The sequence below is a fragment of the Callithrix jacchus genome, chromosome 10 (genome assembly GCF_049354715.1).
Source record: "Callithrix jacchus isolate 240 chromosome 10, calJac240_pri, whole genome shotgun sequence".
NCBI classification, from domain to species: Eukaryota; Metazoa; Chordata; class Mammalia; order Primates; family Cebidae; genus Callithrix; species Callithrix jacchus.
This window is the reverse complement of record NC_133511.1, coordinates 116,429,002-116,453,084: the sequence shown is the minus strand read 5'-3', so window position 1 is coordinate 116,453,084 and position 24,083 is coordinate 116,429,002. Positions and strand designations below refer to the sequence as shown.

Here is a 24,083-nt window from a genome sequence, read left to right as displayed (position 1 = left end):
TAGTGAGAAGAGGCAGTTCTGGATGCAGGGATGGACAGGGTTATGGTTTCACTGCAGGGCCTGGTGAGGTGCTGCCTGGAGGAGGACCTGGGCACCAAATCCTATTCCCAGGCTACCAGAAAGGAGAGGTGAAGAGAAGGAAGGCGCATGGGCTGAGAGTGCTGTGTGTGAAATGTGCTGCCGTGCAGCTGGGATGAAAGCTGGCCAGGACAACCCCATCTCCTCAGGAAGACAGGAATCCTCTGCTGAGCTATTTAGGGACTTCTCCAGTCTACTCACTTAAAGCAATAGCTCGTATTCAGGCGACTATTCTTGGAAACCATGCTCCCGCTCTCTGCTTTAGCCTTGACTTGCTTCATGACCTAGGGCGAATCACTCCCTTCTTCCTGGGCCCTTTTGTGTTTTATCTCATGTGTTTGATAAAATTAAAACACATGCTTCAAAGTATTCATGCAAAAGAGAATAAAGCATAGAGTCTTGAGAAACATTTTTGAAAGCCCCACAGAAATAAAAGCAGGGTTACCATACTCTTCTTGGTTATAGACATCAAATAGGGAACAAATGTGCTAAGAAACCCCTTTAAGCCCAAAATCACGTCTTGAAATGCAAGATGCCAATGAAAGCTTTTAGCCCAGGGTTGGGAAAGTGAGCAAGTGATCCAGATCTGCATCCCCCATCAGTGACTGACCACCGCTATGAGCTTGTCTCTCAAGGACAACAAGAAAGTACTTTGGGAACTTCAATCAAATAGGCTACATGAAGATGAAGGAAAAAAATCATAGCCTTTACTACAAAGGACACATCAATTTGAATAATAATAGCCTAACACCCCATAAAGCAGGTAGGGTTTTCATCTCCATTTTCCAGATGGAAAGTAAAATCTCAAAGAGATTAGAAAACCTTGCTCAAGGTCATTCAGCTAATAAGCCAGGATTCAAGCTCAGGTCTCCCACCTCTCTTGCCTCTCCTTCTTTTCCACAGTAAGAGACAAACAGAGCAGACCCTGAAATCCAGACATAATTCTTGCTCTCAAGAGCAAGCTTGGAGCTCTCAGTTATATCTCAGACTCTAAGGTAATCCAAGCTTAGCCTGGGGAAATAAGTAGTATTCAAATTCATGGAAATGGAGAGTGAAAGTTACCTCAGGTACAGGAAAGAGCATGAGTCAATGACGTAGGAAATGCTCAGACATTGTAAGGAGATAATTGCCACCTGTGGAGACTTCCAGATTCCAAAGAACCGGCTTTAATGAGGGGATATCACCACATTGTCAGATAATAGACAAGCATCCCAAACAGCCTTCCCCTCTTCCAACAGTGGATTCTAGGGCAGGGATTACCAGGTGTACTTTGGCAACAGTCTTTAATATCTTTGAAAGGCCAGTCAAGGGTGTTTTGAAATTGTCCAAAGAAAATTATAGTTGAAAATCACTATCCCTGGAGAAGAAAAAGTGATTGGAAAACCCATTTACAATGCTGTGAATGAATACTCACCATGGGTCTAGCGCTGTGAGAAGAACTTCCTTCTCTCTCACTGAAGGGGACACACTTCACCTAGCAATGAGCCGCAACAATGGGCCACTCCCCTCAGAATCCCCATGGACAAAAACCCACCCCACTCTTAGACCTGACACCAGAGATTGAGAATTAGATAGCACAGCCCAAAAGGGAAGGTGAAGACGGGTTTTACCAGCACCGTAATTGAGTGAAGAACTGATCCTGCTGAGAATAGCCAAGATCATCACTCTTGCCTAGAGGTACCTATAGGACTCCCCAGATCACTTGGGCAAGGGCCCCGTAGGGCCTTCACGATCTTGCTACTCCATAGCCCATTGTGAAGGGTGGCAGGAGCTCCAGACGTTGGCACTGACCTTGTTCCCATTGTTGTACATGGCGACCAAGCAATGAATGTGGTAGATGTGGCCGCACCTGGACAGCTTCCCCACTAGGTCGGGCTTGACCATAGGCTGCGGGCCCTTGTAGCCTGAGGGGGCTGTGAGGCGTTCCATACAGATGGTGCAGTCCTGGGTAGGGGGAGACACAGCAGACAGGCTGTCAGCTCTTACCCAGCCTGGGACATTCCCACACGATCTCAGAAGTCAGATGAGCTGTTACTACTTCTCTTCTAAAAAGCCCACAAATCAGGGTGCATATGCCTTCTGGAATCGAAATATCATTTTGTCTTACTTTACACAACATCCTGAAATAATTCCTGGTGCTGATGAACTTGAACTCATCACCTAAATTATCACAATCTTGAGGGCTGTGACAATGCACTGTCCTGTTTTGTCCTCCAATGGCTGGTGGAGGAAACAAATGCTGTCGACAGACCCACCGACAAGCTTTACTTAAGGTGAACTTGTAAAGGAATGTAAAGGAATTGCATTTTAATTGTACCAGAGAGACCGCTGTTTAAATAAGTGTCCCACGAAGTTTCTAAACCTCAGAACTATTTACATTTTGGGCAGGATAATTCTTTGCTCTGAGGACTGTCCTGGGCATTGTAGGGTGGTTAGTGCCATCTCTGGCCGCTGCTCTACTCACAAGAGGCCGGTGACATCTCTCCCATGAATCATGACAACCAAAAATGTCTCTGAACATGGCCAAATGTTCCCTCAGGGACCAAACTGCCTCTGGTTGAGAACCACTGTTCTGTTACAAACCCATTTTAAGGTGAGTTCTTGCAGCTTTTCACTGTTTTCCTTTTTTCTTTTTCTTTTTTTTTTTTTTTGATAAGGAGTCTCGCTCTGTTGCCCAGGCTGGAGAGCAATGGAACAGTCTTGGCTCACTGCAACCTTTGCCTTCTAGGCTCAAGCGATTCTCCTGCCTCAGCCTGCCAAGTAGCGGGGATTATAGGCACCTGCCACCACACCCAGCTAATTTTTGTATTTTCATTAGAGACAGAGTTTTACCATGTTGTCCACGCTGGTCTCGAACTCCTGATCTCTGGTGATCTGTCTGCCTCAGCCTCCCAAAGTGCTGGGATGATTACAGGCATGAGCCACTGTGCCTGGCCCATAATGTTTTTCTTAAACTGAGACTGCCATGCTAAGATAGCTTAAAATTAACCAGTGCTATGCTGAAGGGGGAGGCAGGAGAGGTGCAGCTGCAGCTCTAGACCATGGACCTTGGAGCCTCAGAGTCAGCTCTGACCAGTCCTGAATCCATCAGAGCTGGAAAGCAGCCCCTGCCATATCCCGTAGAAACTGACAATGGCAGAGGGAATGCTTGTGGGTGATGGAGAAGGTGAATCCCGCTCTCTTAACCCTGAACTCACCTCATCTGGTGGGTGCCGGACTTTCTGCAGATATTTTTTTAGCACTTCCTCTGGGGTTTTACCTGTAGAGACAGGAGGTTCAGTGGGCCACCAAGGCAGAGGTAAGAGATCAAACAGCTTGCCGCATTAGGCATGGCAGATGGGGAAGTTATAAGGTAAGTCAAAAGCAAAAGGGGGAGGAATTCCTTCTGCAATTGAAGTTAAGAAGGTGGAAGCGAGTATGGATTGTAGAAAAGCAATGAGATGGTTTGACGAGGAGGTTTTACTTCCTGCAGTCCCTTTTCTGACATCTCTCTGCCTATTTTCAGCAGACCCACATTTTAAATGAGATGAGTTGGGTGGGTTTCTCTTCCTTGCAATCAAATGATTCGATAACAGAAATGAAAGCATTTTGTAAACTGTTGCAGGTTAAATAAACATCAGGCAGTCTTACTGCCTTCATTTTACAGCTTGCTAAGTATAGTCTCAATTTATAATGTGGTGTCAAAGTGAGATTATTTCTATGGGAAACAAGGAAGTTATCATCCACGGCTCCAGAACAGTCTTTCCTGGCTGCAGATGGCACTGTCACTGCCAGCAGGCACAGCCCGGCTGCAGGGGGAGGGTGATCCTCTGGGAAGCACCCTGATGGGCTGCAATGATTTAGGTATTCTGGGGGGGACTGGACTTGTAAAAGACAGCCCAACCTGAAGGTAGAGGGTAGGATGATACTGTCTGAAAAATGTTCAGTGCCACCTTGGGCCACTCCCTTTAATTTCTCTAAGCTTCTGTTTCCTCACCTATGAAATGAGGATGAGCAATAGCACCTACCTCAAAGGGTTGCTTGGACAACTGAATGAGCAAATGGATGTACTGCCCTTTAGCTCTCTGCCAGATAAGGGCCTGATATGCACTATTCATAATAACAGGAAGAGTGGGAAAGTGTAAAATGCTGTTATTTCTGATAAGACTATGAGCAAGGCAATTGAGTTCATTTAAGCAGGGAAATCTTGATAGACTGGAAAGTGGGACAAGGGTTTGAGGAAGTGGATCATGCAACAGCCAGAAGCTTCAATGTGGGCCCTTTCCTCCTGTTGCCCTGCTTCTCTTGTAAGAATTAAGCTTCTAGTAATTAACAGCCTATTCCTTGCCAGGCCCTGGACTAAGTGCAACACACACATGATCCAGTGTCACAAGGTTGCAAGGTTGGGGCTTAGAGAGATGGGTCAAATTTAACAACCAATGCCAGGGACCAGAAAGACCCACAGAGCTAAGCTGGGGTCCCGCAGTGCTAGAAAGATACAGATATTGACCCCTTACCCCTTACTTGCTGGATTTCGTGCAGGGAGGAGGGGGTTCCTAAAGGAGGATTCGAGTGGCCAGAGCATCTGTAGGTTCTAGGGGGATACAGGTTAGTTAGTGACTGCTTCCTGTCATTGATGCCTTCCAGGATATCCCTCCTGGATACCAGTTGTGACCATTTTTACTTCATTATAAAGATTAGAAAATAGGGGCTGCGTGCGGCCACACAACTTGCAAGAAACAAAGGTATGATTTGAACCCAGTATGTTTTGGTTCCAATGTCAAAGTCATCTTTCTCTTCTAACATATTTTCTTTGTACCACATCTTATATTTTCAGGTTTCTATACTTTTGCACTGAATATTTTTATTTCTCAAGGTGTTTCCATCTGATCCATATACCATCAGCTTTTGTACAATCGTCAACATTTACTGGTTAGGCCCACTTAGAAGAAGCAGAAATTGAGGCACAGAGGGTTAAGCTGTGGCTATGACCCTTGGAGGTGGAGGCAGAGTCAGGGCTGGGAGCCAAGTACCCCATAAGACAAAAGGCTAGTACCTTTCTTGGCTTGTTTTTTGGTGGTCTTGCGGCTTGTGTTGGAAACCCCTGGGATGGATTTTATTTCACTCTTGCTGACGGGGGGTGGGTGTAGGACCAGCTTTGGTGGCCTGGTGAGACACACAGGCAGCCCCGCTGCACTCATGAGGATCCCAGTGATTCCTGGAAGGGGCAGGGCATGGGTGAGGAAGGACTGGAGACTCAGCTCTCAACACTCCCCAAATTCCTTTCTCCATTAACCTACTCTCCTCCTTTCCAGCAGAAAGTTCTCAGAATTCCTGGATTCTCTACCCCGTACTTTCCCCCAGAAAGCTATTCATTCACTTATTTTCAATTGCATGCTTTGCTTTTAGTAATCAGTTCTCTTCCAAACTCTGCACAGCCTTCCCATGCAATTCCTGAAAGCACCATTTGCTTTCATTAATATCTGATTCTCTCCTTTTATTCCCCACAAATGCTCACGACCGGATTTCTCTACCTTAACCCAGAGCATCCTGGGGTTTCTCTTACCTGCCAAGGCAGGGTTGACAGGACTGGAGCCATTTAGGTTCTTCACTGGGACTGTGGGGACCCTGTGGAAGGAAAAAAGCAGATACAATGTCATTTGACACGTGGAACAAAACTAGTATTTAATTCTAACAAAATGCAGTAAGTGCTTAACACAGCAGCCAGCAGGAGGTGACATCTTCAAAACCTAAGTCAGGCCATGTCACTCTGCCACCCAGAACCTCAGAATTATGATTCTTCAGTTCACTCGGAGTCAAAGTTAAAGTTCTAGCAAGACCTACACAGCCTGGATCAGCCTACACTGCCACCGAGGTTCCCTTGTCCCCCCTGCCTCCTCTCGTATCACTCAGCTCTCTGTTCAGCTCTTGCTGCTCCTCCTACATGCCAGGTGCACTCCTGCCTCAGAGCCTTTGCATATGCTGTTCCCTGTACCTGAAATGCTCTTCCAACAGACAACTGCTTAGCTTCCTCCTACAACTCCTTCAGTCCTGGCTTCACTCAGACCTACCGGGTGAGGTTCCTGAGACCATCAGATTTAGTTTCGCCATCCTCCCCTCCATCCCACGCCAGGACTCCTGCTCTACTTAGGATCCTTTAAAAGAAATTGTTGCTTATTATGTCCCCTTCTAGAATCTAGGCTCTACAGAGGCAAATATCTTTCTCTGTTTTGTTCAGAGCCAGGCACTAGTAAGCATTCAATTGATATTTATTGAAGAAATGAAAAAATAAAGAAGCAAGTTCAAACCAGGTTATACGAAAGAGTCTCCTAAGATGCTTTTAGAAGGGCGGAGTCCCAGATCTAGACCAGAATCTCCACCTGCGGAGCACAAGAAGCTGCATTTCCCAAAGCTCCCGAGAGAATGCAGATGTAGCAATCCCCAGCCCAACATTTGGAACCAATGCTGGAACAGCTGTCACTTCCCCTTTTCCCCGAGACATATATAAATATTAGGCAAAGCCTTCTCCCCTTTCTGTCCTTCTCCCCAGCAACTCCAGCCAGGCTGAAGAGGAGATGGCACAGCTGCTTGGGAAAGGCACAGCCCTCCCACAGCGCTGACTTGGAAAATATGGGACACACGGGGCTGGGTCTTGCGCCATCCCCTCTGCCACCCACGCTCCTGCAGCTGGGCTTGGAGAGGCTAACCCGGTCACAGATGACTCCAGGATGTAGATAGCCTGCGAAGCCAGCAGCTGTGCTATGGGGGTAGGATGGTGCTGGGAAAGCAGGAGGAAGAAAAAAAGAATATTTATTGATGGAATTATCCATCCAAAAACTGTTTATTGAGCCCTATTTTGTGTTGTTTGCTATTCCTGATGTTGGGGGTCAGCAGTGAACACACAGCTCGTGTCCCTTCTTCACCCATATGTTATAATTGCCAACATGCACAGAGCTCACTTCTTCCCAAGAGTGGCTCCAACTGGTCTCAGTATATAAACCTAATACTTCCAACGTCCTCTGCAAGAGGTATATTTATTAACCCCATTTTAAAGACAACTACATGGAGGCACAGAAAGGTTAAGGAAACCTGGTAAGATTACACAGCTAAGCCAGAAAATCTCGCACCAGAGCCCATTTACTATGGCGCGCTCATGTGTTTATGTAATCCTTGTAACATCCCACACTGCAGACACAGACCAGAAACTCGGATAGCGCCATGAAGAAACCCACCACGAGGAATGGGGAAGCTGTAACGGGACCTCCATGCCAGCAGTGGGGTCTGTCTCTGCCCCTCATGCCTGTAAGGGAGGTGCTTCCCCAGCTCCAAGCTACTTTGAGCCTGCCTGGGCCTCTGTGCCTTCCCAGGAATGACGACATGTGCACCAATGCTGGGACATGGATGTGAAAGAACAGATGTGGGAATGGGAATGTTTGTGTCTCACCGGGCCACCCAAAGCCACTTTTCTTTGAAATTGTCCCTGGGACAAATCAAACCAGGATGGGACGATGGAAGCGAAAGCTGAATATAAAACAAGGGCCACTGGGCCAAGAAAAGAAGAATGGACTTGATTCTGGACTCTGTGATCTGCTCCCCAGGGCCAGGCATGGTAGGGTGGACGGGAAGTCAGGAAAATCAGGTTTCCATCCCTGCCAGGAGCTCCTCACTAAGGTAGTTAACTTTTCTAAACCTCCATTTCCTCATCTGTACAACTGTGAGGTTCTTGGGTTAGAAGATGCCAGGGAAATTGGTTGACAATTTATCACCTTAATAAGTACACCTCTTGCACAGGATGTTGGAAGGATTAGACAGGTTTATATGCTGTGAGCAGTTGGAGCCATTCTTGGGAGAAGGTGAGCTCTGTACATGCTGGCAATTATAATGTGTGCGTGAAGAAGGGCAATTTCCCCCGGCATCGGGAATAGCAGACAACACAAAGGTGAACACCCAAGTCCTGAGTCCCCCACTTACAGCAGATTCTCCTTACCCAGCTCCTTCTGGAAAGGCTTGGGGAGACTTGGCTTCCTATGTCCTGCTCTCAGCTCCCCAGCAGGGGGCAGCACACAGGGCCAGCCCTGCACCTGCCTTCTCCTTCACCATCTACAGACCCCCCACTCCAGCTGATAAGTAGCTGTGATCTGGGTGACAAAAGCTTCCTTTGTTCCCATAAACTGGACGGGCAGGTTTCACACCCAATCTGGTCAACCAGGAAATAATCCAATGCCCAGAACACCACACATCTCAGGCAGCTCAAGAACTCTGGGGCAAGGTCTGGAGAGAGGGAGGGAAGGGCCTGAATGTGGACCTGGGACACCCAAGAAGACTGTGGGGCCAACAGGTGGGAGAGATGCCATGTCCCTGCCACTTGAGGAGAGGAATGACATGGCGGGTAGGCTTGTCACTGGGCTCTGGGAAGGAGGGGCCTGGGGAGAAGGGGGATACTTGCTTGTGAAATCCAGAACGATGTGATGGAAGGGGCTTGGCACTGGTGTCAGGGAGTCTTCGTTTTGGCCCCGCTCAGCACAGACCTGCTTTGCCTTTGGGAGAGCCACAAAGCCTTTCTGTGTAATGTTGACCATGTCTGAGTTACCACGGCTGCGCACAGGGCATCCTAAATGTGTGCCCTACGGGGTCCCTGTGAGGATTTAGGAACTAGGTCAAATAACTGTGCAAACAGCTGAGCCCTGTGCAAGTTGGGGTGATTGTTTCTGCTTTCATCTCCCAAGTATAAAAGGGGCATTGGGCTGAATAAAGACTTTTTCTGCTCTAATATTCCAATTTTCCAATTCTTGAGCTCATGCGTATCCAGGTATAAAGTTGAGGGCTGGGCAGTATGTGAGACTGTTGAGTTGGCCACACCTGACCGCACCTCCCCCACTATGACTGGTTAAAGTGGAAACCTTGGAGAACAGCCCATGAAGTTCCAGCTGGTCACGCCCTGCTGGGGCCCCAGCTACAAAAGCCTGAGCTCTCCTAGAAAACAGCAACCCAAGGGCAGGCATGCATCTCACATCCTTCCGGTAATTCCATTAGCCAAAACTGTCTGTCCTAACCACATCTTGGCCAATCAGAAGACACCCTGTGCTCCTATTCAGTTGGGCTGTTCCTGGTTATGGAGGGTCCAAGTTTTTGTTTCTGTTGCTAAAACATAAAACTAAGACAGAAGAGAGCTGGCAATGCGGCAGAGGAAGGGGGTTTGGGGGAGGGAGGATATCTCTGTAGGCACCATGACGAGAAGCAGTGTTTTTCTCAGAGTTATGCACCAGCCCAGGAATCCTCCAGAAGGACAAGGGTCTCGTCTCTACAGCAACTGAGGCCTAGCTGGAGACAGAGAATCCTCAACTCTAGAGGAGGGGGCTACCGGGTGACGCTCGCCTCCACTGCGCAGACCCCTTCTTGCTTCCCTTTAGAAACCCCCTGCTTCTGTCTCTGAATAATTCACAGGATCTTTTGTTCCTGCCCCCAAACCTTTCTCTTCATCCCACTCCTCCCGCCTCCCTGGTCTTCCTTTTTCCGTGGGAAAGTTGCTGGAAGAGGTCATGGGCAGACAGAGGAGGGGGAAGGGGCCCTGAACGACAGAAGGTCGATGGCAATGCCAGACAAAGGGAATAAACACGCTAATTAAATGGCCAAGAAAGGCTGGAGGAGAAGATGGGAATGGGGGTGAGGGAGGTGGGAAGAGGTGAAAAGCAAAGGGCTGGAAGATCGAGAGGGGTAGGCAGGGGCCTCCCTCGTCAGGAAAAGAGTCGAGAAAAAAACAGCTTGTTTCTATAGCCCTTTTGAAACTGGACTGCCTGGACCTCCATACATTCTCTAGCCCCCATTCTATGAGCAGGCAGAGGAAATAAAGAAGAGAGATAAAGCTGCTGACTCCACTCCCTCACGGAGATTCAAAGCCACCTGGGTGCCTCTCCCTCAGTGATGGCATGAAGTCACTTGGCATTTGTCAAGGACACCAGAGGCAAGGTGGGATGTCAGACCCCGCCCAGCTTTGACTTCAACTCCATGGACACCTGTTAACAATAATAACAGCAATCACAGTGACAGCAGCCGATACTGACTGAACTCTTATTATGTGTCGAGCATTGTGCTAAGTCTATACACTTAATATGTCATTTGATCCTTATGACAACCGTAAAAGGAAGTTACTATTACTATCCCATCTTACAGATGAGGAAACCGAAGACAGGATGCAAATCTTTCCCCAAGGGACAGCAAGGCACTTGGGTTCAAGCCCTAGACAGTCCTAACTTCTGGAGGGTGTGCTCTTATCCAGCAAAGGAGCCTTCCTCCTCCATGCCAGCAATCACCCTGGAACTCTGTTATGCACCCCCAGGATGCTTCTGTGTGACAGTGGGGAGAAATCAAGCAGCACAAGCCTTAGCTATTTGTGGTGGCAAAGGTTGCAGCCACCATATGGATCTGGGTCACTTCAATTTTATGATCAGGAAGATCCAGAATATAAAAAGCAATACAAACAGGACCTACAGCATCACCAGGTTGTCACAGGAATAACTGAGACAATGTATGGAAAGGACCTGGCAACTAATAAGTCACCACTGAAAGCAGGCTGGTATTCCAATCTGGAGTCACCTCTCCAGCTTCCAGAGAGACTAGAGGAAAGAAACTAACTCTCGTTTTGTACCTACTGATAGCTAAGCCTTGCCGCTGCTAAGTCATTTCATGACTTCCCCCAGAAGTATCCCCGGCTCCCAAATACTTCTGCCATCGCAGGGGAAATCTCACGCATCTCACCAGCATTTTGCCTTTTACAAACTGACTTTGCATACAATGAGGAGCTGGGCTTTAGCCAAAAGAACAGTGAATCAGGAGACCCAAACCTGGGTTCCATCCCCTACTGCATAACACAGAAGCTCTGTGTTCCTCCTGGGGAAATCAATTCTGCGCTGAATGTCTGTGCTTAACACTTAGATCACAGGGTAAGGGAATGCACTGCCAAGGAGCCGGCTCCCTGAGTGGAGGTGTTCACCATGACTCCATGGGGTAGGTAAGGCCACTGGATCTTGCAAAGATTCTCTGGCTCACCCCAATGACAGAGGTAGGAGTGGGGGCTGGGCCTCTGGACTTCCAGCTCAGCACTCCTCACTCCGTGGTATACCCTTTTTCAACCCTCTTCCCAGTGTCAAACCTCTGTGTATAGGGACCCAGCTGAGTACTGAAACCACGTTCTTAGAGCAGCCCGGACTTTCAGACTTAAGCACCCAATGCAATCGAAAACCATCCTGATCATCTGGGCTGAGGGGCCACAGGCAGAGTCAGGCCTCTCTGGAGACAGAAAGGGAAGATTGGGTGGCTGTAAGATGCTAGGAAAGCAGTGGCTGGCATGCAAAGGTTGCAGCCACCACATGGATCTGGGTCACTTCGATTTTATGATCAGGAAGATCAAGAATATAAAAAGCAATATAAACAGGACCTACAGCATCACCAGGTTGTCACAGGAATAACTGAGACAGTACGTGGAAAGAACCTGGCAACTAATAAGTCACCACTGAAAACAGGCCGGTATTCCAATCCGGAGTCACCTCTCCAGCTTCCAGAGAGACTAGAGGAAAGAAACTAACTCTCGTTTTGCACCTACTGAATGTTGGGCATTGTGGAAGGTACGGGGTGGAAGAGGAACACAGCAGAGTCAGAATCTGGGGTCTAGCGTCAGATATCCTGAAGTGTGAATCCCACTTTCTGCCAATGATTAGCTATGTACCCTTAAACAAGTGAACAGCTACTTTCATCTGTAAATGGGATAATGCCTACTTGCCTACTTCATAGTTTTTGTAAAAATTAAATGAGATGATAAAGCCCCAAACTACAATATAGTGGGAGTTCAATCAATGTTGCCTATTATTACTTGGTAGGCAGAATCTTTTTTTTTTTTTTTTTTTGGGGGGGGGGGACAGGGTCTCATTCTGTCACCCAAGCTGGAGTGTAGTGGTACAATCATAGCTCACTGTAGCCTTGACCTCCTGGGCTCATGCATTCCTCCAGCCTCAGCCTCCCAAAGTGTTAGTATTACAGGTGTGAGCCACCACGCCTGGCCACAATCTTCTTTAAGCCTTACAGCTCCCCGAACAGGAGTGATACTGCCAGCATTCACAGATGACCAAGTTAGGACTCTGTGATGTTAGGAATCTGGTCCTAGATCATACGGCTAGTAAGAGGCAAAGTCTCAACCCGAGTCCAGATCAGAGCCCGAGGATCTAACCCTCCCTCGTCTACCACCCCATGCTGCCTTCACCTGCAGCCAGGGGTCAGTGCAAGGTGAGGAGAAGCTTAAGTCTTGGCAGCTCCTCCTTCTTCTAATCCAGAAGACCTGCTGTAGCCTAGCTCTGCAGTGAGTATGCCTGAGGCAGCTGTGGAAGCACCTACCCAGAGGCGATCAGCACCCGGGACTGGGCGATGGCCAGTCGCTGCAGGTTGGTACGATTCAAGGTGGCCAGGGCTACCCTTCCGGTCTTGCCGTTGGGTCCTGGGGGGCTGGCAGGAGAGCCCGCGGTTGTCCCACTGGGCATGCTGGAGGCCTGTCTCCGGATCATCTGCGATGGGGCGGTCTTCCTCGGGACTTGAATGGCGTCTGTGCTGTATAGTGACTTGGCCCCAGGGCCTGGTGGTGGGGGCAACTTGACCACTCCAGGAGGGGCCATGTTCTTGCGGGTAACTGAGGGCTGCAGGGGTCCAGTGCTGCCATTGACCACGGCTGCCTTAACACTCATCACCAAGACACACTGGGGACAGGTGCAGGGCGGGGTGGGGGGCGAGGTGGCTGGCCCAGGGCTGACTGGCCAGGACTGAGCCTTAGGCAAGGTCCCCGTGACCATGGGGTAGATGAGGTCAAGGCGCCGGCGGACTCGGCGTTGGCGCTGGGTCTGACGGTTGATCTGGCCCATGGTGTTGAAGTCAATGACGTAGCTAAAGCCGATGGAAGTAAGGTCGATCCAGGGGTGCTGCTTCTCATAGGCATGCTGGATGGTGATGCCCACTTCCATGTCATAGGGCGTCCAGGAGCCATTGTCGTTCTCCCACTCCCACACCACGCCCTTCCCAGGGGCCGAGGAGGGGTCGTAGTAGTTGCGGCGAACTGGGCGGAGAGTTCCTGTCAGGGTGGGATAGAGGAGAGGTCAGGGTCAGCATGCAATTATACTGAATGGCATTAGCAAGTCACATGTGTACTGGGCCTGACACTACCTGAAGTGCCAGCTTTGAATGAAACTCATTTCTCCCTTTAAGATGTCTACAGTCCAACCAGAGTAGAAGCAGATGAGTTACAACATGAAGGATGTGGGTGGCAGTGCAGGGGAGCAGAACGACTGCTCTTGGTTTGTAGTCGGGACACCTCGGTTTACAGCCAAATTTATTCCATTTACTAGCTGACACAGAACCTCTAAGCCTCCTTTTCCCTCCTTGGAGATAGGATAACTCTTTCCTAGAGTTTTTGTACAAATTGAATATAGCTCACTTGTTAATTCAACGAATATGTATTTGTACATGCCAGGTTCTGGATTTCACATGAACTCTATAAATGCACTAAGGCATGTAAAGCCCTTGTCACACATTGGTGCTCATAATGATCACATTCCTTCTCTCGTCCCTCTAAATGCTCTTGCACCAAGAGTCACGAGGAAAAGAATATAAGGCTGTGAAAGCCTGGAGGATTGAGGGAAGATTCTTTCTCCATGTGGGAAGGCTGCCCAGAAGCGGTTGTGAGGAAGCTGTGTCTCTATACATTTATAAATGCTGTCAAAAAAAAAATGGTGTGTTACTATGAGAAGAAGGGAAATCAGGTTAGAACTCTCTCATGTTTCCCAGGATTAAATCTTATATTGGCAGCAAACGTAACATTCTTAATGGTCATGAGAATCATTTTATATTTATCTGATGCCTTTCTTTCAAGACGCCTCCTAAAGATAGGATTGCCTTAGTTTTGATAATCTCACTTTGGGGCCGGGAAAAGGTCATGGTTATTACAGGGTAATGGCACAACAGATATGAACTGGCAGGACTGCAAGGGAACTGAGCCTCTAACTGTTGCCTCTTTCTCCGTTTCTCAAAACCTGAATCCTGACCCATCCTCAACCAGGGCTCATTTCATGGTATCAACATCAAGGCTAAAGATGCCTGGCTCAGGGCAGGGTGGGGAGGCTGGGGAGAGCCCCTGGAATGCTGGAATCTCTGCATCTGTCAGCTTAAGCTCTATCCATCAAAGTGGTGAGAAAAGACTCCCTTCACCGGCCTCTGACCCACCCCTCCTCCAACCCAGAGGGAGACACCAAGACTGGGGACAGAATCCCATTCAAGAGGGGAAGAAAAGAAACAATAGCTATTCAGGCCTTTGCCAGGGTCATAACCTGCCCCCCACCCCATCTCCAAGCCCCTTAATGACCCAAAACATCAACATTCAGAGGCACAAGGGAGACGCAGAACAATCCCCTATTCATCACCAGGGCCTCTGCTGGGGGACATGGGGGTATCAGGATGGGGGGGGCAGGAGAAGGGGAGGCGATAGTTCCCTAGTTTGCCTCCATTTCCTTCCTAAGTGCCCAGCTTGCTGGGGAACAAAGAATATGGGCTTTCAGGCCAACAGGTGTGGTTCTGTGCTTTTCAGCTGTGTGAGTAAACCTCAGTTTCCTTATCTGTTTGGGTCCTGGGTAGAGACTTCAAAGGGTGGATTTGAGGATTAAATGAACATAAAACTCAAAAATAGCACCTGTCACCATGGCAAGAGCTCAGTGAAAATTGGTGATTATTATTGTAATTTATTTTCTATTATATGGCTAAGCAGGATAGAAAAGCCATGGAAAGGTTTAGTTCAGGGGATGTGTGTGTGTGTTTGGGTGTGTGTGTGGAGGATGCTAGGGGGTGTAAGAAAGAGAGAAAGTTACTATATAACTGATACAAGATTTTCTTCTCACTTTGCAAGCCGGGGACCTCTGGCCAGTGACACCCTGCCTAGGCCTCACTCAACCAAATTACCTACTGCCGGAGACGGCCCGCCCACTCAGCCCACCTGGGCCAAGTCTGGCTGCACACCAGTTCCTAAGTTCTTGTCCCATACCCAAGAAGAATGAGGATATGTGGACAATGAAAGAATAAGCAACATGGGGAGTTTTATTGAGTGATGAAACAGCTTTCAGCAGAGAGGGGACCCAGAGGTGGTCCCCCTATACAAAGTTAGGAAAGTCTCTGCAATGTGGCTGAGTTCGGGGCTTTCATTGGCTCAGAATAGGGGAGGGGCAGGCTGTAAGTGGTACTGGAAAAGGCAACATTGGATTGGTTAAAAGGCATTATTCAGAAAGAATCAATTGGGAAAGGGCAGGGAAACAAGAACAGAGGTTTTCACTCTGGGTTGTGGGTTTCATCCCAGACCAGCAGTCCAGTCTTTCAGCCTTCAGGCCAGTAAGGGCTTGAAGGTGGGGATTCACTGGGGACCTACCCCTATCTTCCCAAGCATTTGGCTACCTTCCCCTGTTCTCATAACTGGTATTTGTACAATATTTATTACTTACAAAGCACCTCACATATCCCATGTAATTTCATAGCAAGCCTAGAAATACCTTTCACAAATGAGGAAATTAAGTATAGAGAGTTTAAATGGCACTATTGTATATTCTCTCCAGGGTGGCAGGGTCAGTGCACTTAACTCCCTCACAGATGAGCCTAAAATATATATGTATGTATATTATATATGTAGAAATATATATGTGTATATATCTATATCTATATCTATATATTTTAGGCACATCTGAGAGGGAGATTAATATATATATATAACAATAGTGTTATCAGTCTTGGAGATGCCTGAGAATGGTCCCAGAACTTCTGGAAGCTATGCTATGGGTCTATAATATACCTTTCCAGGTGTTATCTTCCTCAATCTCTGTGTTTTCTTCTATTCCTGCCAAACGGAGGCCCCCTTTATCCTCACACGTCCTTTCAGAGTTCACTGGCTCCCTCCCCCACAATTCGCTACGTCCCCTCTACTGAAATGGCCTTCTTTGCCATTTTTACCTGTTGAAATTCTCCTTACCATTCAGGTCTTACTCCATTTTCCGTCCATTTCTTAAAATGTTCTCATACTCAAGGCCCCACCCTCAGGAAGCCTGAGGTGTATAGCTTGACTATGCTGATGTGCACCAATGTTTCAGCAACACTTTTTATACCATCCTGCTAAGGCAGACGTGCTGCTGTGGAGCTCATTGCATTCTTAGTGCCCAATGCCTGGAAGTTGCAAGGGCTCCAGAAACTGTGCTGTGACTGAAGACTTCTGGCTACTTTAATATTTAATCATTTATCACATATCACTGAGAACCCATTAACTGCTATGGGTAATGCAGATTCAAGCATTCTTCAAGTAGCTTTCAGTCTAAAACAGGGTTAGAAGACAAGTGTGCAAATGACTCTCTATGAGGCAGAACATATTGCAAAGAGGATGCCAACAAAATGCATGTTGGCAGGAAAACTGACGACGTCCCCTCCCTGCGTAAATCCCTTCCATGACTTCCCCTTAGGTTGAAATCTAAATGCCCCTGACCCACCAACATACATGGCCCCCTCAGAGCCTAACTCTGCCCACATTACAGCTATGCTGACATTCAGTCTCTGCCCATTGCCAGGCTTCTCTGATTCTGGACCTCTTCACAATGCTTCTTCCTCCCTAAAACTCTCTGACATCTTTTTCACAGCTCTTCCTAGAGGAAGTGCTCATTTCTTCAAGGAAGCCCACCTAGGCAGTCCTGGCCAGGTTAAATTCTTGTTCCTTAAAAAATATTTTAATAGCACTCATCTCAATGTGCAGTTACGTATGTATTTGTGTGGCTAATTTGATGAATATCTGTCCCTTTCAGTAGACTCCCAATCCCATGAGAGTGGGCATCAAGGTGTGTGCTCACCAATGTATTCTCCATGCCAGCATGTGCTAGGCACTCAGAAATATTGATTGAATAAATGAAGTAATGATGGTTTGTTTGCAAAGCATTTCAAGGTGTGGAGAACATTTTAAGAAATGAATAACAAACGGCATGGACTCCAATAATAAAAAGAATGTTGACAGGTAGAAATGGCAAAGGACAGCGTTTATAAGAAAGGACCTTAAGACTAGTTGGAGGGTGAAGGGTGTCAGAGAACTCTAAAGGAATGCATGAGGACAGAAGTGGCCTCTGTTTGGCAGATTAGAGGGAAATATAAGGCATAGGAGAAGACAATCCTGGAGAGGTATGTTAGAGCCAGGGAGGGCCTGGAAAGTCTGAAATGCCAGGCCATGATAGATTTAATTTGTAATCAGTGAAGAGCTAGTAAAGTTTGTTAAGAAAAAAGGGACAAGACAAGAGCTACTCTGTCCGTTAGTTCCAGGTGAGTGGAAAGATGTCGGCAGGGAAAATGAAAAGAAGGCGACAAACTGGAGAGACCCTACAGAGAAAAACATGGCTAAGACTTGACTACGAGGAGCTGAATGATTTCCAAGTGAGGCTTGAGGATTGCCTCCTTCAGAATCTCCTGGGGTACAAATTGAATCATTAATGCCCTTGAGACCTACGGGCCAGCATCCCCAGGTTGTGTGCACGGGAATCTGCATGTGAATGATCACCTTGAGTGGTGCCAGGAACACTCAAATTTCAGCTGTTGGGCTGCAGGATCTATATGCCTGTACATATTAGGTGCTCAAGTAAGACTCAAAATGACAGAATGAGTCAAAGAATCCTGGGCTTAGACCCTGGGAACATGGTAAAATGGGTCAGAGGGATGTCAAGAGGCAGAGCTAGTTTTAGAGGGGATGTTGTTGAGTCCAATCCTAGAGGACAGTCAGAGAGAATATACAGATCTCGGAACCAAAGTGCTGAGACAACAGACATGGTGGGATTTTATTCTCTGATTATTTTCAAAGACCACCCTATTTCGGATGTGCTACTTCTCAGCTTGTCTAGAATCAGGATTATAACCCAGATAATCTGTGAAGTAACCCAAGGAAATGAACTCCAGTAGGATAGGGACTGAGGATATTCATAATCGAAGGATGAAGAAGGAAAAAGAAAATCAGTTTTTTCCAGATTTTCCACCTGCCTCAGAAAGCACCCAAAATCTTTCAGCTTCTGGGAAGTGGAAGGCAATGCCTTCCAGACATGCACCGAGGTCTCTAGGGCATGTTACACACATCTATGTAAATGACTCACTGCTGTTAGAGCATGTACTGAGTCCAAGAAATCCCAGGCCACTCTTACCAGCATCCCCCACGCCCACCAGAATATTTCACGAGGACAAAGAAACATTTGGATGCCCTATTATTGCTATATCCCACATGTCTGGAACAGTGCCTGCGCTAAATGGTTGCTCCATCACTATTCACTGAATGAAGAAATAGGACATAGGTCACCTAATTCGGAATCTAAGCCCTGCCATTGACAGCTGTAAACCCTTGAGCAACTTAATCTCTTTCAACTTGTTTCCTTACAAAATGGGGATAATAATAGGTTCTTCATATGATTGTTGTGGGGATTAAACAAGATAGGGTGTGCAATGTGCTTGGTGTGATGCAGACGCCTGGTGCATCCCGTGCATGGTAAGTATCATGTGGTCACCATGATGCCTGCCTCCTCCACTCCCATACCGACATAGGGTAGAGGGTGTTGCAGGGGGCTAAAACTCAGCTTCTGTCAAATCATTTATTTGTATTTATTTATTTATTTTTTGAGACAGAGTGTTGCTCTATAGCCCAGGCTGGAGTGCAGTGGCACGATCCCAGCTCACTGCAACCTCTGCCTCTCTGTTCAAGCGATTCTCCTGCCTCAGCCTCCCAAGTAGCTGGGAATACAGGTGCACACCACTACACCTGGCTAATTTTTGTATTTTTAGTAGAGATGGGGATTCATTATGTTGGTCTGTTGACCTCAATCTCCTGACCTCATGATCCACCTGCCTCAGCCTCCCAAAGTGCTGGGATTACAGGCGTGAGCCACTGCGCCCAGCCTGTTAAATCATTTAATTCAACTCACTCTCTTTCTCTCCATCCGACACTTCTCACCACTTCTAAGACATAAAACTTGCACGGAAAAATCTGAGCTGGAAAGAACTCTCCCTCACCCTGTGCTTATCAGTATCATCACTGACACGGAGGCCAGCCCATTCACCTGTTGATCCGTTTGACAGAAGGAAAGAAAAAGAGGAAAAGGAAAAAATCTTAAGACTGCTCTTCATTCTACAGAAAAAAAAAAAAAAGATGCCTAACCATTTAGGGACTTGCTCAAGTTCATGGAGTAAACAGTAAGCCTGGAATGAGAGCCACAGTTGTTTCTTCCCACTCTCAGTCTGGATCTTCCCCATCCTGCTACGGAAGCCCTGGAGATGGTAGGGTCAGGCGTGCTGAAAGGTACAGGAGAAAGTGATGCTGCAGTAAAGCTCCTCAGTCACTGCCCGATAACAGAAAAAGGGCAACCCAGTCAGGGTAAATGATGGCAGGTGGAGAGGACCCCACCAAGGCTTTTGGAAGTGGCCAAGAACCAGTCCCATCTATCTCACCCCATCTCTTCCCTTCTTCCAAATTCTCTAGCCCAAAGTGCCTAGAGGAGACTGGCATAGAATGCAAATAAGCTCAGAACCCTAGGCAGTCTGGGGAAGGAGAAGGACCCAGGGCAAACGAGGCGGGCAGATGGGTGTCTGCAACCTCCCAGCCATCTCCCTGGAGACAGGCTGGATGAGGTCAGGAGCCCAGGCCAGTGGAAAGACTGAGGACTCTCTAAGCAGCCAGCAAGCAACTTCTAAAAAGACAAAGCTCTCATGTCAGGAAATGTCCCCATAGAGAGGAGGCAACAAAAAAGGAGAGGAATCGCCTCTGGGCAGGGGACTTCCAGCTCTCTTTTGTTTATGGGGATGTTTCTGGTTCCCAGCTTTGAATGATGGCTTAAGGATGGTGGATAATTTAATTAAACATTGCAAGGGCTTGGCTGAGGTTGCCTGGGAGCCACTGGTTGAAAGTTCCTACCCTGTCATGGCCTCATCAATGAGACTGAGAGAAACTATGTGTGCATTGGTGGAGAAGGGAGAGGAGGGGGCTCAGAGCTCAGAAACCCAGAGATTCTTCTATTCTGCTTTGACAAGTGCCTGGACAGACCCAGCTTTTCTGGGAATGCAGCCCAATGCCTGCAGCACCCAGCACAGGGCCTGGCGCACAGGACAGAGGTACTCACGATGGCTGACTGACTGACTGGCTCTAGCAATGACTGGATGAAACCAAAGCAGTCAGATGTAAAACACACCCTCAGGCAGCCTTTAAAACGATCCAGGGCAAGTTCTCTGACTGCAGTTTGAAGTCCAGGAAGTGCCATCCTCTCACTAAACTGCTCACCATCAGGAGGTATTCAACCTGTCCTCAGGTGGGAGTGATGAGACCTGGGACACGTGGCTTCTTTCCTTCTGCCCAGTTTTCTCTATAACTTCACTTCGGTAGAAAGGGTCATGAATCTTTGTAGATACCTTGCCCGTCTTAAGTACCCACAAACACAGATTCCACCTTTGCTCTTCCCAAATGTGGGAAAGGGGCTGAGACCTTTCTACCACAAGGGTGGTTTTCCTAATGCTGCAGAGATTTAGTTTGAAATAGAAAAGCTAACACCTGCTTTTTTTTTTTTTTTTTTTTTTGAGCAGAACTGGAATCCCCTGGCAGATCTTTAACCGCTGGTCTCTCTCTCTGGTCCCACCTCCATGGCTCAGCTCCCCACAACACACATCCCTCTGCTAACCTGCGGCGTCCACCCTCACCTCCACAACCTCTACTCAAGTTGCACAATGACTTTCTCTCCCTCCCCCTCAGCCACACTTAATCCTCTTTCTCAATCTCCCCACATTCCTCTCTATTCTCTCCTCCTCCCAGTCTCTCCCAGCTCCACCTCTCTCCCTTCCCTACACGGTTTAAGCCCTTGCCAATTCGGACACTTCCAGAAATTCTGTCCCCAGAAAGCTCTCCTCAAATCAGCCAGTGTCTGCAGAGTCCTTGGCAAAGGGGTTGCTGGGAATTATGACTAAAGATGGGGACATGAGGGTGGAAAGATACCCCTTTCCCATGACAATCCTAATTAGCACACAGGATGTGGGGGCTTTCCAAGGAAGCGGAGAAACCCTGCTCAAACAGCTGTTTGCTGGGGAGAGCCTCTCCCAGTCATCTTCTCTACTTCCTCCCCAGCACACCGGCCTCTCCAGGCTCCTCGGTTACACTCTAGGGAAAGCCCAGCCAGAATTCCAGAAACAATGGCCCCCTCCCACCTGTCACTGAAGGAGACAGAAACTCTTCCCATTCACCAGTTAAGCAAGGACCGAGCAAAGAGGGGCAGTTCTGCCGTCCTCCTCCCTAGGGCAGACCCCCCTCCCCCGCCCCCTATGGCCCCATCCTTCAGGCTCCCTTCCCGGCTCTGTCCTGGAAAGGCAGGTCAGCTGGGAAGCGGGGTTGTGCTGGCTACAGTGGCAACTTGATTCTCAGGGAAAGACAGGAGCTTGGCGCTCCGGGAGGCCAGGGGTTCCTTGCGGGCTACGGTTTCAAGAGGAAGCCTTGGGGACAGTTTCTCCTTAGGAATCTGCCTCCTCCTCTTCAGCAGACAAAGGGAGCGGCTTCCCTGCCAGGCATTCCGAAGCCCCAAGCCTCCTCCTCCTCTCTCCATCTGCTCCGGCCTGTTGCTTGCGCGCTTGGAGCGTGTAGCAGAGGCATTCGCCAAAGCCACGGCGTCCAGGGTCCCCCAGCTCCAGTCTCTGCTCACAGGGAGCCCGGCGCTTCCCTTACCCAACTGTAGCGACAGCCTCCAGGGAATCCCTTCTTCCTCCCCCAGTTCCCACACCTAGGACCCAGCTGTGGGGAGGAATCCCACAGAGGAGACGCAGAGGCAGTGAGAACAGGGGTGAGGGGACGTGTGGCAAGCCCCAGCGTGCCTGAGGCAAAGCAGGGTCAGGTCAGCCACGGTGCCGGCCGCCAGGGGATGAGGGCAGGAAGCCTTTGCGATGGGCCGGGATTGCCTGTAGGCTGAAGGCGGCCCGAGAATTTCTACACGGAAAGACTTAGGGCCACCAAGTGCCGAAAAGTAGGGGCGTGAAAGAGGATGGGGAGTGGATTCTTAGCGAGTAGGTTGAAGGTGGGTTTGCAACACGGGAACACTGATATTACTTGCATGGACGTTTGGGGGAGGGAGGATCCTGCGAGGATCCAGGGGAATGACCGACGCGCCTCTCACCACCACCTCTCGGTGACACTTCTGCACGGAGGCGCCGACTAGGTGGCCAAAGTGGGTTCCCAGGGCGGGAGATACCTTGGCAGGTTGGGGAGGTGGTGGGAGCGAGCGGGGCGGGGACGGGGCGGCCGGCTCACCCGTGTCTTGGCGGAACTGGTTCATGGACTGCAGGTCGATGATGTAGGGCGCGAGACGGCTGTCCACCTGGCCCAGCACCACGCTGCCCCCCGCGCGGGGGCCAGCGCGGACCACCGCCTCGATGTGGTGGCTCACGGCGGGGCTGTAGGGACGCCAGCGGCCGTGCTCGTTCAGCCATTCCCAGACCACCACCGCCGAGGCCAGGAGCATGGCGAGCCCGGGACTGCGGCGCTGCGCGGCCCGCCTCCCGGGCCCCGAGCGCCCGACCTCCTCCGCTTCCTCCTGCGCCGCCGCCTCCGGGCCTCGACCGCGCCCCCTGCCCCGCGCCCCGCCGCCCCGGGCAGCCTCAGCTCCGGCCCATGGGCTCCTCCCCAGCCTTGCATCCACCGGGGCCGGGACACCGGGGCCGCCTGGCTCGGACCGCGCGCCGCCGCCGCCGCCGCCGCCGCCACCGGGGTCCGCTGCTGCTGCCGCTGCTCCGTGGGGTCGAGTCGCTTCATGCAAATGCCCGGCTCTCTGCAAACAGGCCCCGCCTTGCAAAAGCCACCCGGCGGGCGCGCGGCCCGAGCCCCGGCAGCCGCGAGCTGGGGCTGACGGCGAGGCGAGGACCCAGCCCTAGCACCAGTTGCGCCTCGGGCTCTGCAGACGCCGGGGTGGGATCTCGCCGCACGGCCGTGCTCCGAATGGCACGCTCTGGTCCCCTCCCCTCTCTGCCTCCCTCCCTCTCTCTTAGCCGCACGAATTGCAGTCGCCGCCGCGGGGAAAGCTCCTCCTCCCTGCGGCTCTGCTCAGTCCCTTCCAGAATGAACCTCCCCCTCCCGAGCGGGGCGCTAAGGCAAACCCGCGCCCGCTTGGGTTTTCCTGGTTGTTTGATGCGGAGAAGCGACCCGCCATGACATGGCCCCGGGACCACCACTGTCGCCCAGCTGCAACTTTGCAGCCTCCTTCCCCAAAATGTAATTCTCTCTCTCTTTTTTTTTTCTTAATGCAGCATGATCAGTGCCCGCAGCGCGAGCTGGAGACACGCACTGTCTCGGGCCTTGCGCACGCACTAGCACACTCACAGTCGCACACACACGCGCGCACACCCCCAAGTCTTCCTTGCCCGGGCTCCTATTACCTCATCCTCGCCCGAATCCTCAGCTGTCCGTCAAGGAAACAGGAGCCACGCCCCCTGATGCTCCGGCGGGTGCCCTGGAGCTAATCTGCCCCCTGCTGGCCTAAAGTGTGCCGGCCAATGGCCACTCCAATCTCTGCTAATGAGACCCAGTCCAAAGGGATGCAGCAATTTGGCTAATGATGGATTTATATTACCTATGTAGAGAGCAAATGTGTTTTTTCTGGCCAGATTCAATGTACTAGTCAAGAAGACACATGCTAAATTAATTTAGTCTGGATCGTTTCTATAACTAAAATTATGAAACACTAGGACAAACACAAGCTAGACTTATTTTGATCATAAATAGTTAATATGGAAAATAAAATTAAATGGGTCGGTTCTGACTAAAAGGGAATACTGGAGTCAGTATTATGTATTAATCTCGTCAAAGAACACAAATTTTGTTTTGTTGTGATTGCAAACCACATAAAACAACAAACTGAGTCTATCAAGATCCAAGACATAGGATGTGGGAAAGTAAAAATAGATTATGTGTTAGAGAATGAGATTGAGAA

General features: G+C 49.3%; 1 protein-coding gene across 2 annotated transcripts in view; it reads right to left on the bottom strand.

Annotated features, from left to right (window-relative positions):
• The window catches only part of DTX4 (deltex E3 ubiquitin ligase 4), a 38,527-nt gene extending 14,958 nt beyond the window's left edge, over window positions 1–23,569 (bottom strand). Inside the window, exons 1-6 of one of the 2 annotated variants that reach the window (XM_078339322.1) lie at window positions 23,530–23,569; window positions 12,442–13,165; window positions 5,624–5,685; window positions 5,114–5,275; window positions 3,276–3,337; window positions 1,870–2,022 (exon numbers count right to left, since the gene is read on the bottom strand). In XM_078339322.1, the coding sequence (XP_078195448.1) occupies window positions 1,870–2,022; window positions 3,276–3,337; window positions 5,114–5,275; window positions 5,624–5,685; window positions 12,442–13,058 (1,056 nt within the window). In that variant the 5' untranslated portion in view covers window positions 13,059–13,165; window positions 23,530–23,569. Of the gene's footprint in view, window positions 1–1,869; window positions 2,023–3,275; window positions 3,338–5,113; window positions 5,276–5,623; window positions 5,686–12,441; window positions 13,166–22,408; window positions 22,681–23,529 lie in introns of those variants that run through there. The other variant, XM_009008184.5, reaches the window with a different exon arrangement.
• Window positions 23,570–24,083: the final 514 nt, after the last annotated feature.